This window comes from Centrocercus urophasianus, unplaced genomic scaffold (genome assembly GCF_019232065.1).
Source record: "Centrocercus urophasianus isolate 14NV4802_14NV808 unplaced genomic scaffold, USGS_Curo_1.0 seq_32, whole genome shotgun sequence".
In the NCBI taxonomy this organism is placed as follows: domain Eukaryota; kingdom Metazoa; phylum Chordata; class Aves; order Galliformes; family Phasianidae; genus Centrocercus; species Centrocercus urophasianus.
Window position 1 is genome coordinate 6,475,911 of NW_024884889.1, and position 17,749 is coordinate 6,493,659.

The window sequence follows — 17,749 nt, forward strand, 5'->3', positions numbered from 1 at the left end:
AGGCCTGGGGAGGAGTGGCTGCAAAGCTGCCTGATAGAAAGGGACCTTGGTGTGCTGAATGGAGTGGGCTGAATATGAGCCAGCAGTGTGCCCAGGTGGCCGAGAAGGCCAATGGCATCCCGGCTTGGATCAGCAATGGTGTGGTGAGCAGGACCAGGGAAGTCATCCTGCCCTGTACTCAGCACTGGTGAGGCCTCACCTCGAGTGCTGTGTTCAGTTTTGGGCACCTGAGTACAGAAAGAACATGGAGGTGCTGGAGCAGGTCCAGAGAAGGGCAACAGGGCTGGTGAAGGGCTTGGAGAATATGGCCTGTGAGGAGAGACTGAAGGAACTGGGGCTGTTCAGTCTGGGGAAGAGGAGGCTGACAGGAGACATTATTGCTGTCTCCAAATATCTGAAAGGTGCCTCCAGCGAGAGCGGGGTTGGTCTCTTCTCACTGGTGACAGGTGACAGGATGAGGGGAAATGGCGTCAAATTGTGTCAGGGGAGGTTTAGGTTGGATATGAGGAAATGCTTCTTTACAGAAAGGGTTGTGAAGCACTGGAATGGGCTGCCCAGGGAGTTGGTTGAGTCGCCATCCCTGGATGTGTTTAAGAACCGTTCGGATGTGGTGCTCAGGGACATGATTCAGCAGAGGGCTGTTAGAGTTAGGGCAGCATGGTCGGGTTGTGCTTGGACTCGATGATCTTTAAGGTCTTTTCCAACCTAAGCAATTCTATGATTCCTCAAACAAAGTTTAACGGTATTTTGATTTTTTAAAACTGCTATAAATCGTTCTAAAAATCGATCTAAATATATTTATAGTCGGAAAACATTCTAGCCATTATGATTAGCCAGCACTTAGCTCCTTGGCTGTGCAACTGAGTGCAGTGCTCTGCACACAAGCGGTTCTGGTTTCTGCACAACAGATCCGTTAAGCAGAAGGGAGCATTTTATTGAAATATCCTTAGTGTAGATGTTCATCAGCCACAATGCTGTGCAGACCGTGCCAGCCAGGCTGACCCCTCCGCACGGCACAGCACCTTATCGAAGTGACACCGCGCGCCTCAACGCAACCGCGCTGCCGTAGCCCCGCCCCCACTAGCGGGCGGGGCGGGGCCTAGGCCTGCGCCTGGCGGAACCGCCGCTTAAAGGCGGGCGGGTGGAAGCGGGCTGGGCTGTGGAGATGGCGGTGACGGGACGGCAGACGGACTTGGATAACGTGAGCGCGGGCGGAGCGGGGCTCGGCAGGGCGCGGGGGCGCGGGGGCGGAGTGTCGGCGCTCGGGAGCGGGGCCGGGCTTCTGTGCGAGGCGGAGTGGGCACAGCTGGCAGCGGGGAGCGCCGAGCTGGGCGCCTGCCGGTGGGGCTCCTCCGCTTCTGGTTCTTTCTTCCGCTTTTTACTTATTCTTGCTCTTCAGCGACAGGCTGCGGCCTGCTTTTCCTCTCGGTGCGGGGAGCTGCTGAGCGGAGAGCTGCCGGCCCGCCTCGGGAAGCGAGAGGTTTCCCTGTGCCGTGCGGAGCTGGGCGCGTGGTGCCGCCCGTCGGGGTCCGGCTGTGCTGGGCTTCCTTATAAACGCCGCTTATGTTATGCTTTACAAAAGCAGCCGGCTGCCCCTGCTGTTTCTCCTAGAGCAGCTGTAGGAGGCTGTAGACTGTCAGTGTGGCCTTTATGCAACAGTTCGTGCTGCTGCTTCATCTACAGCAGGAGGCCGTGTGTTCTGATTGCTTGGGCTTCTAATGGGTGTGGTTTTAGCAAGCCTTAATTGAACGAAGCCTTCAGTTGACCTAGTTAAAGTGCTTCTTAGCTTTGCTTCTCTTCAGTTCTCCTGGTCGCCTTGCTGAGCAGTGCTCATCCAGGGGGCGCTATCAGCTGCTGTACCCAATGTAAGTGGTGGATGCCCCGTCCTTGGAGGCATTCAAGGCCAGACTGGTTGTGGTTCTGGGCAGTCTGGTCTGATGGCTGGTGACCCTGCACCATAGCAGGGGGTTGAAACTACGTGATCTTAATGGTTCTTTTCATCCCAGGCCATTTTATGTGGAGGTGGGTTGTAGCTGACCTCACAGCAGTCAGATGCACTCAGATAATGCTGTGTTACTGTATTTTGGGAGCAATTAGCTCACCTTTTCCCATCAGGCAGGAGAAATTGTCCTGGCTGTGGCTTGTTGCCTTCATCTGAGCAGTGAGCTGCTAGCTACACTGGTGCGTATGAGGTGGGATTGAGGGGAGATGGCTCTGTGGCTGGAGTGCCTGTCCTGAGTGCTTTCTTCCAGAGTTGAAAATCATTCCTGACATCATGTAACAGGGATGGAGCATTTTTGTACTTCTGGATTTTAAGTTAGTAATGTAAAAAGGAGTGGTAGCATTTTGAGACTTAAAGGTCTACTGTGGAAGGTGATTTTACCCTGTGAGTATTCCTGCAAGAACTGTTTGCATTCAAAGGCTGTAGTAAATGAAAGTTTGAATAGGATTCAAACAGGTGAGGAAGCCCTACTTGCACCCTGTAGTTAGATGAGCAAGGCATTTGGTGTGCTAAATTAAAATGTAATGCTGGCTGAAGTAAGCTAGATGATTACTTCCTTTGTTGTAGGCAGATGTCTATAGATGAAACAGCACTTAGGAGCCCATCTCTTCCTATTCTGTCCTAGTAAATAGTTGTTATTTCAGCCCGTAAGTTGTACTTTGTTTTTCTATTCCATGTCCACAAGGAAAGACTTTTTTTCCTTCCACCAATGCTTAGGTTATTCTTACTACCTTTTTTGCTAAGAAAACACAAATATTTCAGGGAAATTACATAGTTAAGGTACCTGAGCGGAAAGTGGAGTTAAAGAAACCTTAGTGTTTGGCAGCACTGTGTCTCAGGAGGTCTCTTTACGTTATCTGGTGATGGCAGAGCATCTCTTGCCCAGCCCTTACTGGCATCTTTCTGAACTGATTCTTCATCCTTGCCTGGATTTGGTTTGAACTATTGCTGCAAGTGTTTGGTGTGTTGGTGGTTGAATCACTTGAACTAAGCTTGTATTTGTTAAGTGGTAGACTACAACTCTTTCTTTGTCTTAAATTTACTTGCACAAATGCGTGAATAACAGACTTAGAGTACCTGTATAAAGCATGAGGATGACTCTAAGACTAAGCTTCCTTAAAACTGAGAGTGATGCCAGGAGGTGGACTCATGTTAGATTCCTCTGGGTTTTAATTGGCTTAGAACTTAAGAGCATGTATCCTGAGATACTGATCTTGTTCTTTCTTTTCCATAGCTGAAGCAATAGAAAATTGTTCTGACTTCTCTTTCAGAACTTATTTGTATTCTCCCTTCTTCCTCTGCTCCAGGGCTCCTTGGAAATAACACAGAGTTTAGAAGATGAAGCTCTGTTGGATGCACCGCTTACTTCGTCTCATACGCTGTGTTCTCAACTAAGGCCAAGATTTCATGCTATCCCAGTAGTTCTCCTTGCCAACTTTCTGTTGCTACTGCACGTAAGTTTAAGAAACATGACTTCCTTATGAAAGTGTACTATGTTTATTCTGAAATGTTTCCCCAGCAAATCACTCAGTAATGCTATGGCACATCTCTTTAGGGAGTGGAAAAACCATTTTAAAGAACAGCTGTTTGAAGTTGTTGGAAATGTATCTTGAAGCAACACTACTGCTGCAGAGGTGTTCAGATGAGTTATAGAGTGCTAAGCTCTGAACTTAATGTCACAGGGGGGGCTTAAAGTATTTCTTATCATAGTTACTAAGCATGTCAAGTTAGACTAATTCCTGGGTTTTGCATGGTAGTGAATGGAGGGGTAAAGGAATCCAGATGTTATTTCTTGCCACGACTTCCATCTGGGGGTTGAGGTGGAAAAGCACAGGCAGAGCACGATGTTATAGCTAACAGTGTGAAGGTCTTGCTGGGGTTGGTAGACTAAAGCTGGGAGAGTCCTATCTAGTAGTGAGTTTATCCTTTAAAAGTTGAAGCCACTTACTGCTTATGATCACGTAGAAACTTCACAGGAAGCCCAGGTGAAGAGTTTGCTTCCTAAGAGGGAATTCAAATGGTATTCTCATGGCATGATGCCGTTTATACGGACCTGGAGATGGTGTGCTTTTAAAGCCAGAGAATATTCAAGACCGGCAAACGTAGAAATTCTTTAATCATAAATGACAAAAATTCTATCATTAGTCCTATGCAAAGTCCTCTCTAATAGAATTTTAAAGACTTGTTTCAGCCTCAGAGCTGTTTGAACGATATGCCCTGGCCTTCTTTTTTTAATAGATGTTTTGTGTGCTTCCTAGTAATATAATGAAATCTCCTTCTGAGCCAACTTAAGAAAGCCTGTTCCTGCTTTTCTGTTGAGTAGACAGCTAATATTTCCCATAGAAACTGAATGTCTAGCCATATGTGTTTCACCTACCAGAACATCACTGGTACTGTTAGACAGCATTTTGAGTTTGCATTTTGAAGGTAGATACTACTGCTTTTAGTGAAGAACTAGACTTTCCAGTGCACTGGGACTGTTTCAGTCTGCTGTACACAGTTGTAGTGCAATGTCAGCCACTCTGATGCTAGAGAACTGCTAGAAAGTTATCAGTTCCCATCATTTTCCTCTCTCCTGCAAGTGGAGAGAAAGGGAGGGTAAGAAAAGAACTGCTCAGGTCTCTGTAAACCTGCAGTTTTCCAGGTTAAGTCTTGCTGCTGTTGCTGAGCCTGTTCCAGGGCAAGTCAGTAATTGAAACAAAATGGAGAGGCATCATCTTCTGTTGGTGGAGTAATTGCCCAAGGAGTGGTGCGATCTCTTGCTGCAAAGAAACATGCTGATGGATGAGGAAAGCTAGTTTTTTTTTTTTTTTTTTCCCCCCTTCCCTCTCAATTCTACTAATGTGCATGAGCTCTGTGGAATGTGGAGACATCAGGTTAGCTTATGATGGATAGCCAACGCATGCAGCAAGTATCCTGGAGAAGTTAACTCCTGATAGTGTTGTGAGGTGAAGCCGTAATGCTTCTCTACCATGGTTTGCATGGCACTTGATGTAGTTCTTTTCCCTCCTGTACCCAGAAGTGGAGCTAGGCAACAAATAGCTTCTTCACAGTGGTTGCTTAGTTGCATTAACTTCTGGAGTGCCCTTATGTTGGTGTGTGTTGTGGCTGGGGTTCTGAGTGGCTTTCCATTTCCCAAGCCTTGCTTTTTTTCAAGGCTTCTTGCTTCTGTCAGGAGACTCCAGAGGAGTAGAAGATACACAGACCCCTTTATATTAACCTTATCTTTTGTCTGCATGTGTATGTAAAGAAAACAAAGCTGCTTGAATTCTGCTCTTTGTAAGAGTCAAGTTTCATTTGTAAATACCTTGACCTGGAGTGGGAAACTTGGTGTTGGACTTCTTGGTGTTGGAATGTAAGCTGAACAGCATTATTAAATGGCACTCTTAATTAATGGCAAGCTGTCTCCTCATTATAGGTGTTGACATAGATTAATAGAGCTGCAATGCTGGAGCATGACAGCTGGCATCACACAACTTAATGTAACTGTTTTCTGTTCTAGAATGCTTTTCTTGGGGTGAGTTGAGCTGGTTGCGCTGTTTTTAGAGGCAAACCTAACAGTAAATGGACTAAATAAAACAGAGGTTGGGTGAATTGTTCCTAGCTTTGCAAGAAAAGGACATGGTTACATTACAGCTTAAATGTTCTGTTGATCTTAACTTACTTTCCACTTAAGATACTTAGCTCTAAGGTAACTTTGAATTTTAATTGCATTTGAGTAACATTATTAAGTCTAATGTAGATGCTTTTCCCCCCACTGCTTTTTCCTTCTGCCTTCTACCCTGGCTTTCTTATGGTGTGATGTTGCTTTCTGTTGATTGCAAGTTGTTCTCTTCCCACTTAATCCTTCCCTAGCTTCTCAGTCATCAACTCCATTCACAACTCAAGTGGGCTGAAGGTGGTTCGCATCAGTAGTTAATTAGTGGCTCTGAAAGACTGACTTAAGTGAACAAAGTTGTTTGAGAAATAACAAAAATAGCTGAAGTTGAAGGGTGTGAAAGGACTTGATGTCCATGAAGTGGAATAGGAGTGAACTATTGAAGTGAAATGGCTTTGGAAGTCAGACTTTCTTTTGTATCTCGTATTGATGAGTTGTTTCTACCAGTTTTGAGATATGGGGAACTTATAAAATCCAAGTGTATTAGTGTCATGAAAGCTGCTTAGAGTTGAAGCACAAGCATTTTTGCTGTATATAGAAGCTGTCAGTTGACTTTGTGTCACTGGGATTTGTCTTATTTCAGTTCAGTTTTAATGTACTCATTAAACAGAATGCAGAAGGATGTGAGAGTACCCAAATTTTTTGTTCACTAAATGAAAGTGTTTAAAAAAAACCCACAACATTGTGTAGGGATTTAACATGCACACACCTGAGATAATCTGCACCAAGCACTCCACTTGTAGTCGGCCAGAAGATGGCACATGATGCAGTGTTGATGCTGTAAGCCTGAGGAGAAGCCTAGAAGGCATGGAAACTTACAATAAAACTTCACTAGGCTGTTCATTCTGATTAAATATTTAACTAAATAAAGAAACTCATAAAAAATACTCTTTGGGGTTTTTTATCCCATGTTAGTAATTCACTGTGTAAGGTAGTAAGTTGATGTTTTGCTTTCTGATGTCAACCTGGAGATTGGATTTAGAAAGATTAATTATCACTAATGAAATGTCAAATTCTTGTGTGGAAAGGAATGTAGACTGTCCTAGAGAGGAATAGCAAGTTTAATTGAATGAGTGGAAAAAAAACCTTTGTGTGTGAATCCCTTCCCCTCAAAATACAATAGAGAGGGAGAAAGAAATTGCTCAGAAATCAGATGAATTCTCTTAGAAAAGCAAGTTTGGTTAACAATGAAGTTGAGTTGGGGGGAATACTGAAAACAGTGGTGATTCTTAACTCTGTGCAATGAGGAGTATGTTACTTGAGTTACATGTGATTGTGGTAAGATTACCTAGTGTTAATAGCTTATCAACTCCAGTGAAATGAGTTCAGAGAGATGCTTAACAAATCATAGAAATGTGTCTTGTTTGATAGCTGACTGTGTGTTTTCTCCCTTTTCTTTGTTGCTCTTTCAGGTTGCTTTCGTTGTTCTAGCGTTTCTAGCAGCTATGTTTTGTTCTTACCCCAATCCAAATCAGGATAAATGCCCTGGGAACTATACTCACCCATTTAAAGTACAGACTGTCATAATAATTGCCAAGGTAATTCTGTGGCTTCTGCATGTGTGTTTTGAACGCTACGTCCACCACCACCACAGCAGGATCAGGAGCAGAGGCTACTTCTTAATATATCGATCGACAAGGCATCTCAAGAGGCTTCCGTTGGTGATACATTCTACAGGTGAAGTGAACTTGTTTTCTTGTTCATCTTGTCAAGCTGTACGTCCTGGTGTGCTGAAAGGCTGAACAACTGTGTATCACGTGTTGTGAACTTCAGAAATGAAACGCTTCAAATGAGAAGTTGCGGAGGCTATTTTATTCAGATGGGCTGTTCTGACTTGCCAGATGCATGTTGTGAAGAGCTTTTATAGTACAAAAGTGCCCAGAAATTGAAGTAACAAATGTACCGATTTATGTCTAGCTGCTAGTGATGTTCATTTGCATACTGATTAATCTAATTAGATAAATGACAATATAGCAGATCCATCCAGCAAGCATTGTTTTTCAGCCTTAGTATTTTAGTGGAAGTCGAGGGGGGAAAAAAAAGTAAAGCAGCTGCATCAACTGTTGTTAAATAAATGTCTGAAATGAGTTAAACAAGAGAATTTACAGTCTTCAGCAGGGCTCCATGTAACACTTGGCTCTACTTGTAACTGTATTTTTCTTCCAATGGACAGCATGTGATGTGTGACAGTGGGGGTTTTTTTCATGTCTTTGTGCTACACCACTGGCCAGTGAAGCTGGAAAACGTTTCAACAGTCAGCTGCTTTGCTTCTTATAAAGAAAAAAGCTCTCCTTCATTGAATCTAAAGATCCATGTAACTTGAGAGGCTTCTCCACGTGTGGATGACAGTAGCAGGGAAGAACAGTGGCTTCCACAGTGTTTTTCTTAGCTGTAAATCTTGTAAAGATCTGGAATGGAAACTTTCAACCAGTCTTGTAGGCTGTGGCCCTACTGCATAGAAAACTGTAGCTTTCATTCTACCTGGTCATGAAAAGGTATGTGAAAACATTGTTTGAATGTGCAGAACTGCAGGTTATGGCCACTAGATAGAGCTCTAAAGATGCTTTTGGCATGCAGTGACAAGATTAGACTGCAGCAGGCTTAAGAATGTTGAATAATAGTTAAAAGATGGTTTCTGCCTATTGAACCGAGACTGAGGTTATTAAACTTGACTCTTGTCTTAGATGGAGTCAGTTTCTTCTCTGCTTTACCAACTGTGGGCTAATGTAAATATTCAGGTGCAATCAGTTCTGTGCTGTGAACTTGTGATGTAAATCATCTGTAGCTCAGAAGGTGGTTAGCCCAAATACTCTTAACACCCAATTATGCTAATTGCTGTTGATGTACTGACAGTTCAGTTGCCTAATTCAGGAGTACTGTACAGTCCTCTTGTTGTTTTAATGGCCTTAATATTTGTGTTTGTGGCTATAGCGTTTGGACAGGAAATGATCATGTTTTGCCTTCCACGTGAGGCATGTAGCAGTGTGTGAGAATTTAAAGAATGCAAAGTAAATTCTAAGGTCTTTAACTCAATGCTTATTCTCTGTAGCTATTTGTGGTCATCTCAGTTTAAACTTCAGTGACCTGCAAGTATTAAAATAATAGCTAGGCAAGTGGAAACCTGTGCAAGTATCTCCTTTTCAAAGAGTTAGAAGTCTTACTTAAGTTTATTTTTATGGGATGTGCTTTTAAATACATTGAAGTCTCCTGTTTGATGGAAAATACCCTTCCGTTTCATACTGAGTGATGTGACCTCTTAGGTATTGAAAAGGGGGGGATAAAAGCAGTTTTTAAGAAGGATAGTAGTAGCAGGGCTAGGAACTGTTCAAGTCAACATATGCTGTGTGTTAGGTTTTCCCATCCAGTCCTTCACCCTCTCCTTAAGTCAGAAAAAAAATCATAAAAAAAAAAAAACCAACAACCCCTACCATTACAGTCAAATGCTGAAATGAAACTTAGTTTTGCTGCCAAGAGTTGTGAGCTTGCACCACCTGTGTTAGCAAGTGAACCAAACAGGCAAGCATGGTTTGAAGCATTGCAGCCTAATGTGGGTCTCCAGGATTGAGGGATTAATAAGTTACTTCTAACAGCTAGTGAAATTCTTATCCCTGAAAAATAATGCTTTTTTTTTTTTTTCCTAGGTAATGCAGCCCTGCTTTTGATTTTGTCAACCCAGCATTCCTTTCCTGATCACAGTAAAGTGTACCTGTATCTTATCCTGGGAGTCCTGGGCCTGGAGCTGATCAGTTCACTGACATGTCTAGTGATTTACACAGGTGAGAGATGAATTTTTGCCTTATGGAGTGTGGATTGCTCTAACTGCTCCTGAGCAGTGTTGTTTGCCCTCAGGGTAGAACGCTTTGGGTGTCCCAAGATGATTAACTGCAAATAGGAAATGAATCAGTACCTGTGGAAAGGCTGGAGTGAATCTGGTACAAATGGGAAGGCTGAAAGTTTTGATGCAGGTTTCTAAGTTCTTGGTAAACAAAAGTGCTTAACTTAATGCTGCAGGTTCTTTGAAGTGGCAATAAAAAAAATTGTTGCTGAAGTGTCCTGTGAACTGTCTTGGCTGATAGTGCATTGTCAATTGCACTTATTGTGAGTTGCAAAGCTTCAGAAGCTGGTTTTGTCAGCTCCTGTGGGACTTGAAGAATTGATGGTGTGATGCGCCTTGATCTCCAGACTTCTAAATCTCTATTCCCTTCTCTTCTTTACCTGTCCTATCTGAAAAGCTTCAGTTCCTCTGTCACTAAAATGTAAGAACTGCCCTTAATTCATGCTTTTTTTTTTTTTTATATTGCTTGTATTCCTGCTTAACAGTAGCAATGTTTTCTATGGCAGAGAGGTGAAATCAGACAGGCAGATTTAAGTTTGTTCCAAGCCTTGAATCAAACAGTAAGAAAGTTGAAGCACTTCAGGACTGCATGCGGTTAAACATGAACTAAAAGCTGTTTTCATGGCAGTCAGTGTATGTCTTAATTTGTGACTTGTTTGTGGCTTTTATTATTGCAAATTCTTGGAGCCTTCGCTTATAGGAAAGAAAGCTTTGGTGTAATGACACTAAGAAGTGCTGCTGATTGTTTTGGTCATCTAGGAAATAAAAGTTTCTTGCGACGAAACTGAAATCAAAATACAGCAAGCAGTCCCAACTCTGAACTGCATCTCAGTTCTGTATGGCATGTGAGATGCCTCCATGTGTGTCATTTTATCAGGCTTTCCATTGAATTAACCTGTCCTGGAGGAAACATGAGCATGGCAGTTCTAGAGAGCTATTCCAAGAATGCTGGAGGACATCCCTTCTTAGCATAAGTATACTTGCTTTCCTGGGAAACTCAAGAGTAGAGATAAGCTACTAAACATCATTAGAACTTGAGGAGTTCCAGTGAAACAGTATTTGTTACCCTGAGACCTCTTGTAGCTCAGTGAGCTTCATTATGTGTCTCTTACCTTACTAAAATAGAGCAAGCTGCTATTAAGGTTGATTTCCTTCTAGTTAAATCTGAGACTGGAATTCTGTAAGAGCTCTTAAATGACCTGACCTTCTGGCATCAGGATGGCTGTCTTCCTTGGCTTGTACTACCAGTACTCATGAAATCATTAACCAGTTTATACCTAGGAGAGTGTGGGGTGTGATGTTCTTGTTTTGTTGAGATGGAGCTGGGGGAGGCTGGAGGAGAGAGTTCCTTGAGTGCTGGAATCAAAGCAAACGAGGGACAGAATTGCAGTGCAAGAAGGAATGAAGCCTCTCCCTTTTGACAATAGTTAGCAGCAGTCTGAGATTCATTCTCTGGAACTTGATTGATGTGCAGAGCAAGTATTAATTATTATGTAACATTTGACTGAAGGTGGGAAGACCTTTCTAATTACCTTAGATGACCTTTTCCAGCAGGTAGGTAGTTCAACTTCCATCCCAAAACATTTTGAAGTAAGCTAACAGACCTCACATACCTGTGTGTGTAATGATTGGTTTTGAGGTAGTTTGACACTCCCAAGGTTGAAGATAAACCGTGTATTTCCTGAAGGGAATAGAGGAGTACTTGGTTAGATTTGACTCTGATGCAATAGTGACACTCACATATACTTTTTTTTTTTCCCCCCCTCTCAAAACAGAGCATGTTATGTGACAGGAAAAAATGAAGCCTCCTTTCTGGGATATTTCAGAGGCAGTCTTCTAGTCTTCTGGAGCGCCTGCCCCATTATAAGGCAAACACTAGCAGATATCACTGACTGTCCTATGACTGTACCACTAATGTAGCTCTGCAGCTACACCAGCAATCCTGGGAAGCCTATGGTTGTTCTGCACTACAAATTCACAAACATCAACCCCTTGCCTGTGTTGGTAGATGACCCCTGAGCTTAATGGGAAGGTTGTACCAGTGTAGAGTCAAGTTGCTTCTCTCCTGTGGATTTTTTGGCATCTCTACTCGAGTTGCTTCTGTAGAATTCATATAGCTTTCTTTTTGTTTAAATATTACTGAATGTAGTGCCTCACAAATAAAAATGTTGTGGAATGCCCAATTGAGACTTCATAATTCATGAACTACCCAGAAGTAGTTCACAAAGTTGTGTCCCATGAAGTAGAGCTCCTCTGAATAAAGACTTTCATTCAGTTATGTGCCTATATATATATATATATATGAGCTCTGGAGGTGAAGGATCAGATCTACATGGAACTGTAGATTCCATGTAGATTTCTCTGTAACAGACTCAATTTATGTAAATCTTTTGAGTGAAGTAGGTGTGCCTGGAAAAAAAAAGATGATGCAGGGAGCTCTAAATGTAAGTTGAATTAATCTCAAGTTCATTATTGATAGGGCTGGGGCTCAAATATTATGTTTTACTAAATATATGTACTTAATGACTTTCCTACATCTATCTAGTAGTGCATAAATAAGACTACCATCCTCATAAAGCATGTTGGAAATTCCTGGTCTATTCCTTTGTGGCTTTACTTGTGGAGGAATACTGTCATGGAAATAACTAACCTTTGAGCTTAACTTGTAGCTAGCCTCTGGAGGGCCTTAGCATTGTTTTAGCAGGGTGCCCCATCGTAAACCTTACTATATTATTAACTTCTAAGAACAGTCTTTCTCTGCTTTAGTGGAGGTTTCTCATGTGGACCAAACTGAAATGGCTCTCTGGTATTAAATGTAGTTCTTGTGAAGCAATACACAGTTGGAAATGTATAATCTGGATCTCTGAAGTACATTCCCTTTTATAATTGGGAGCTGGTATTTGAGTAGTTTCAAGTATTTGCAGCTTCCTTCCAGAAATAACATGGTGTCTGCCATTTTTTCTCACCCTCACCTGTCTCCATTCCATATCTGCTACCTTTCTCTTCAACTTAATTCACAGATGCCCAGGAATGACTTGTTTTTTTTTTTTTTTTTTTTAAACCAACATTGTGAGGTGTACAGTATAGAGTCACCAAGGTTGGGAAAGACCTCTGTGATCATCCAGTCCAGCTGTCCACCTACCACAAGGATTTCCCCTATAAACCTTGACCCTTATGCAACACATAAACTTCTCTCAAACACCTCTAGGGATGGTGATTCAGCTACCTCCCTGGGCAGCCTGATCCAGTGCCTGACCATCCTTTCTGAGAAAACTTTCCTAATATCCAACCTGAACCTTGCGTGTCACAACATGAGGCCATTCCCTCTAGTCTTATTGTTAGTTCCCAGGAGGTGAGGTTGCCTTCCACTTCACCTCAACTTCCTTTCAAGTTGTTGTGGAGAACAATGAGGTCTCCCCTGAGCCTCCTCTCCTCTGGACTGAACAATACCAGCTCCCTCAGCTGCTCCTTTTCAGGCTTGTGTGCCAGACCTCTCACCAGCTTCATTGCCCTTCTCTGGACATGCCCAGGGCCTCTGTCTTTCTTGTAGTGTCTCTCTATCAAAGAGCCACTCTGTTTCGTGTACTTAATAGCTTTCTGTATCAAGTATCCTAGTTCTGGAGCAGACAGACAAGCTGAAGCTTCTTTGTAGGTAGTCAGAATAGTATTTATGAAAGAGTTTGAGAGAACTTGTGACCTAGATGCAATGCTAGTATCAAAACTTCCAATAGGTGTTTTTATTTGCGTGTTGCTTAATGTATGGCCTGAATTTAGGTGCTGAATCTCAGTTCCATCTCAAAGTTGAGGTTTTTCCCTCCCATGGGAGACAAACTGAACTTCACACACGCTAAGCAGTGTATTTAAGCTTTCTTTTCAGGTCTTCACTTGCCGTCTTTGAGCAGCGGGACTGAAAGAATGAGAGTATTTATAATCAAAGCTGTGTTGGCAATAAGTAAATTGTGCTGTTGTTTCTTTTCCCCCCCACTCATAATTACCACACTTCCTTTGTTTTCTACTCTAAGGCAAACTTACCTATTACAGATTTGTTTTTAACTTGGACTCTGTTTAGATAAAGCTTTTCTGTTGTTATTGCTGCTTTCTAAATATTGTATGGATTTGTTTCTTTTAGTGAAAGTAAGCAACTTCAATCGTGCGAAGCCAAGACCTGACATAATTGAAGAAGAAAAGATGTATGCTTACCCTAGTCACATTACCTCAGAAGTTGGATTTGGGTAATATTTTTCTGTACTAATCTGCTGTGTGTTCAACTGTGGTAATGCTGACTGAAGGAACTGTGTTACTTCATGTAGAAATATTTGGATAGCCTTAAATCTGTCAGCCACAATAGGTGTGGGAAGAATAGTTCAGAAAGGAGTCATAGATCTAAGACTGCTATTGTACGTACAGGTGAGAAACCAAGTTTTGTGCTTTTGTTTAGAAATAGCAATTTCTTGATAGGTGCAGGAACTACTGAAGATGAGACAGGATTTATTTGAACATTCAAAGCTGTTTGCATCAGTCTTTAATGTACTACAAGTAACTGTGCTTAATCTCTTTATAACTGACTTGAAAAGCAAATGGGAGATCAATGTTAGTGTCTTATAGTATTTACAGTGTGCCTCCAGAAGTGCAGCTTCTTGAAACAGTTCTTTCAGACAAGAAAAGAAATAGTAAACAGCTGATAGATGAAAAATTGGCATTTTTGTTCAATTGCTGACACAGAACAGCACATTGTAGTAAGGGAATTGAAATATATTTCCAGTTCATGAAAGAATTATACCTGTGGATGAGCCAATTGAGGCATGAGCATGACTTAAGCTTACATGGCTTGCAGTAAAAGCTGTAGTGCAGAAGTGTGGAGGTGACAACTGCTTCAGCCCTCCCCTGTGTATCACAAATGCAGCCTGCAGATGCTTTCATGGAACTTGAAAGTAGAGATTCAGGACACAGGAAGGATTTAGAGTTGTCTTGCTATTTTGATGCAATGTCTGACTTCCATCTTTATATCAACGTTACGGCAACTGCATGGGGGAGTTCTCCTTTCTTGTTTAACTCTTCCCCTGAGAAATCCTCAAGTGTTAGAGAAGTTGGCAACAATGAGCAGCTAAGGAAAAGATCCGATGCCTTGATTAACAAGTGTAAACTTCCTCTGAGAACTGATTACAAAACAGTTATTTTAATCCAGGTCTATACAATTCTGACTCTTTCCTGTTGAGTTTAAGGTCTATTGAAAAGTGAATCCTGTTAGCTGTTCAGTTGACCTTCATTCTATGAATGCTTTATCAATACTGTGATCTCCTGACCTAACCTACTGATCAGGAGCTGTTCTGGTGCTTTAAGTTGGTGGTGCAGATTAGGGTTAGTGTTGTAAATGTTCTCTAAAATACTTGATCTTTTTTTCCACCAGCTTAACCACAGTGGGTTTAAATTGTACTACTTCCACTCAACTGGTCAGTGCACTTGAACTACAAGGGCACTGCTACTCAACCAAGTGCTTCAAGGCTCACTTCCTAAGTTCCAGGATGCTCAGAGCAGATTTGCAAGTCAGCCTGCAGCAACTAATGAGTATGGGAAGACTGAAGTATTCTCACAGACTTCAGTACTTGTATCTTAATTTCTGACTGCAGATTTGGCAGTTCTGTAGTCTCACAGATTTTATCAAATAGCTCTGTTTCACTGTGCTGGTTAAATATAGCCTTTGTAACATTGCTTTATGGAAGCTGGAGATACCCTCAGCTTAGAGCTAACTGTATGTGAGGCACTGACGTAGCACAGACGTTAGGTGCTAATGCTGTTAGAGTACTAACATAATATCACTACTCTTTTAGTCCAGGTTAATCAAGAAATGGTTATTTTACTCAGCTACAGGCAGCAAAAGCAGTATGTAAATATTATGCTTTAAATACACTCCCTAATGTGGTTGGACAAGGTGGCATGGGTTTCTTAGTACAATCCTAGTGTGGTGTCTGTTTAATTAGCTTAAGTTTGTAAAAGCTAAACAAGCAGCCTTGTACTACTGTTGTTCTTCTGTGTTGTCCAGCAGGAAGTACATAACTTGCTTATGCAAACACAGCTCAAAGTTTAGCCTACATTTTGTACTTCCTGCCCTCTCAGCTATAAATGAGATTAGGTATAAAAGATTGTTTGCCCCTTTGAAAAGCAGTCAAGATGTTCCAAAGTAAAACTGAAGGAAGCAATTTGTTACAGTATTGGTGAACATGCACTGACCTTTCATATGTCAGGTATCTGTTACCTCTTATGGAAACGTGTATTCACTTTTGTTCTTTCAAGGGAAAATTCAAGTTTAGAAGAGATTGTTGAGAAGCAAGGAGATGTAATAGAATATCTTCAGCGACACAATGCACTGCTCAGCAAGAGACTGTTGGCATTAACATCTCAGCAAACCAAAACTTAAATGCTTGGAGAACTGCTGCTGGAGCTCAGGAGAGAATACAAGGCAATACAATATCCAAACAGACCTGTGGAGATGACTCTTCAATCTTCTTTCCCATTTAAAAATAGAGCTTAAATTGCAAGTATGAGCTCTGCGTACACTGTAAACCTGTGACAACTGGACTTAATGGCTTTTTTCACATCAGTTCTGAGAAAATGTTCAGGAACATATAGGATTTTTAATTCCTAAGAGCTTACAATTGGAGTTAAGGGACTGGTTTAACTTTTTTCAGTCGTTGCTGTTATTTTGCACTGGTGTATTTTTTTTTTTTTTTTTGAGCTTTAAGTTACTGAAGTACTTTCTAGAATGCACATTTGTTCTCAGATAAAACCTAATTTTGCAGAGGATTCCTCACAGCGTACAGTACTGAAGCTAGGATATCTTGAATGTAGGTGTTCAATCACTGCACTTCAGTATGTCCAGTGTTTAAGGTGTTATGCTTCAATAATCCTGTACAAAGTAGATACTTGCATTCTAGATCTGTTTTCTCCTTTGCCCGGTGAAGGAATGAAGTTGTTTCCTATGCCAGCAGGAATATTTAGCATCCAGTTGAAATAATAACAAGGGCAGAAGGGAAGGGTGGTATCCTAAAATGCACTGGTACTGCATGTGAGATTTGACAATGTTACGATCAGCAATTTGTGGAGCTGATCAGAATGCTGGCTGTGGATAACAAAAAGGTGTCTTCAGGTCTGCTGATTCTCCTGCTACTGGAATTGTGTGTCAGCAAAGACTAAACAGGATTCCTTCTGCCTGCCAAACTGACACACAAATGGTAAGTGCTGTCATTGACCCTGTAACCCATTAGTGTTCAATGGGGTTTAAAGTTAGATCCTGTTAGAGCCACTATCAGAGTTGCTCTGTGCTTCGACTCTTCAAAAATGTTGCTGTCTAAATTTAAAAGCCAAAATGAATGTGTGTGGTGGATATCAGCAGGGGACAGAATGGCCTTCTGGAAGCGGAAAAACAAGAGTTCTAATACAATAAATTTATTGGGAAGGGTGGTAAAAATCATTCTTTTCAGATACTTTGTCTACCACTGTAGTCTAAGCATTTTTTTAGAAGCAAATGTCTGTGGGAAGACAGAATAATTACTGGTCAAAACTGGGAGGAAGATCCTCATGAGGAGTGGTCTTGTGGCTGAATATGGGGAAAGAAACACAAATATTCTATTTTTTTTTTTTACTGGAACACAACTTCAAAAATAACTAAACTGTCTACTGTAATAACAAAGATGGAGATTGTCTTTTATTATAAGAAAAAAGTTGATATTTTGCTGCTATTTAACACTAAACTGTACCCCTTAATTGTTTTTTGGAAATAAAGCCACGTTTTTATAGTAAACATAGAAAGGATATAAATGTTTGTTTTTAGAACTCAGGTCTGAATGTGATTGTGTATAATTACTTAAATAACTGCTATGGAAAGCAGTCAACTGTGACTGAAGTTCTTGTACAATAAATACAACTAAGGGAAACTGAGGCCATTACTGCTGTTCTGTGTAAGACTGCAGCATATTGTGAGCAGTTGTAAGCTGCTAAGTTGTTTTGAATGAATTCAAGGCTGGGATGACTGAACTTGATCTCTACACCCACCTCACTGTGGCCTGATGCCCACACCATTTGGGTAAGTAAGAATGGTTCTAAGAAGTGGAATGAATGGACTGATAGGTACAGTGAGGGGAGAATGTGTTCTAGGAAAACAAGCCTTAGGCAGATATGCATCAGGGAAGGTTTAAATTAGGTGCCAGGAGGTGTCTCTTCACAGGGAAGGTGGCCAAGCACTGGAACCAGGCTGCTT

General features: G+C 41.6%; 1 protein-coding gene across 1 annotated transcript; it reads left to right on the forward strand.

Annotated features, from left to right (window-relative positions):
• The first annotated feature begins 1,119 nt into the window (after positions 1-1,119).
• On the forward strand, positions 1,120-17,430 carry TMEM192 (transmembrane protein 192). Its single transcript, XM_042829717.1, has 6 exons — positions 1,120-1,201; positions 3,310-3,456; positions 7,073-7,337; positions 9,302-9,436; positions 13,625-13,727; positions 15,787-17,430. Exons 1-6 carry the CDS (start codon positions 1,166-1,168, stop codon positions 15,908-15,910), a joined length of 810 nt encoding a protein of 269 aa, XP_042685651.1. The 5' UTR covers positions 1,120-1,165; the 3' UTR covers positions 15,911-17,430.
• The last annotated feature ends 319 nt before the right edge of the window (positions 17,431-17,749 follow it).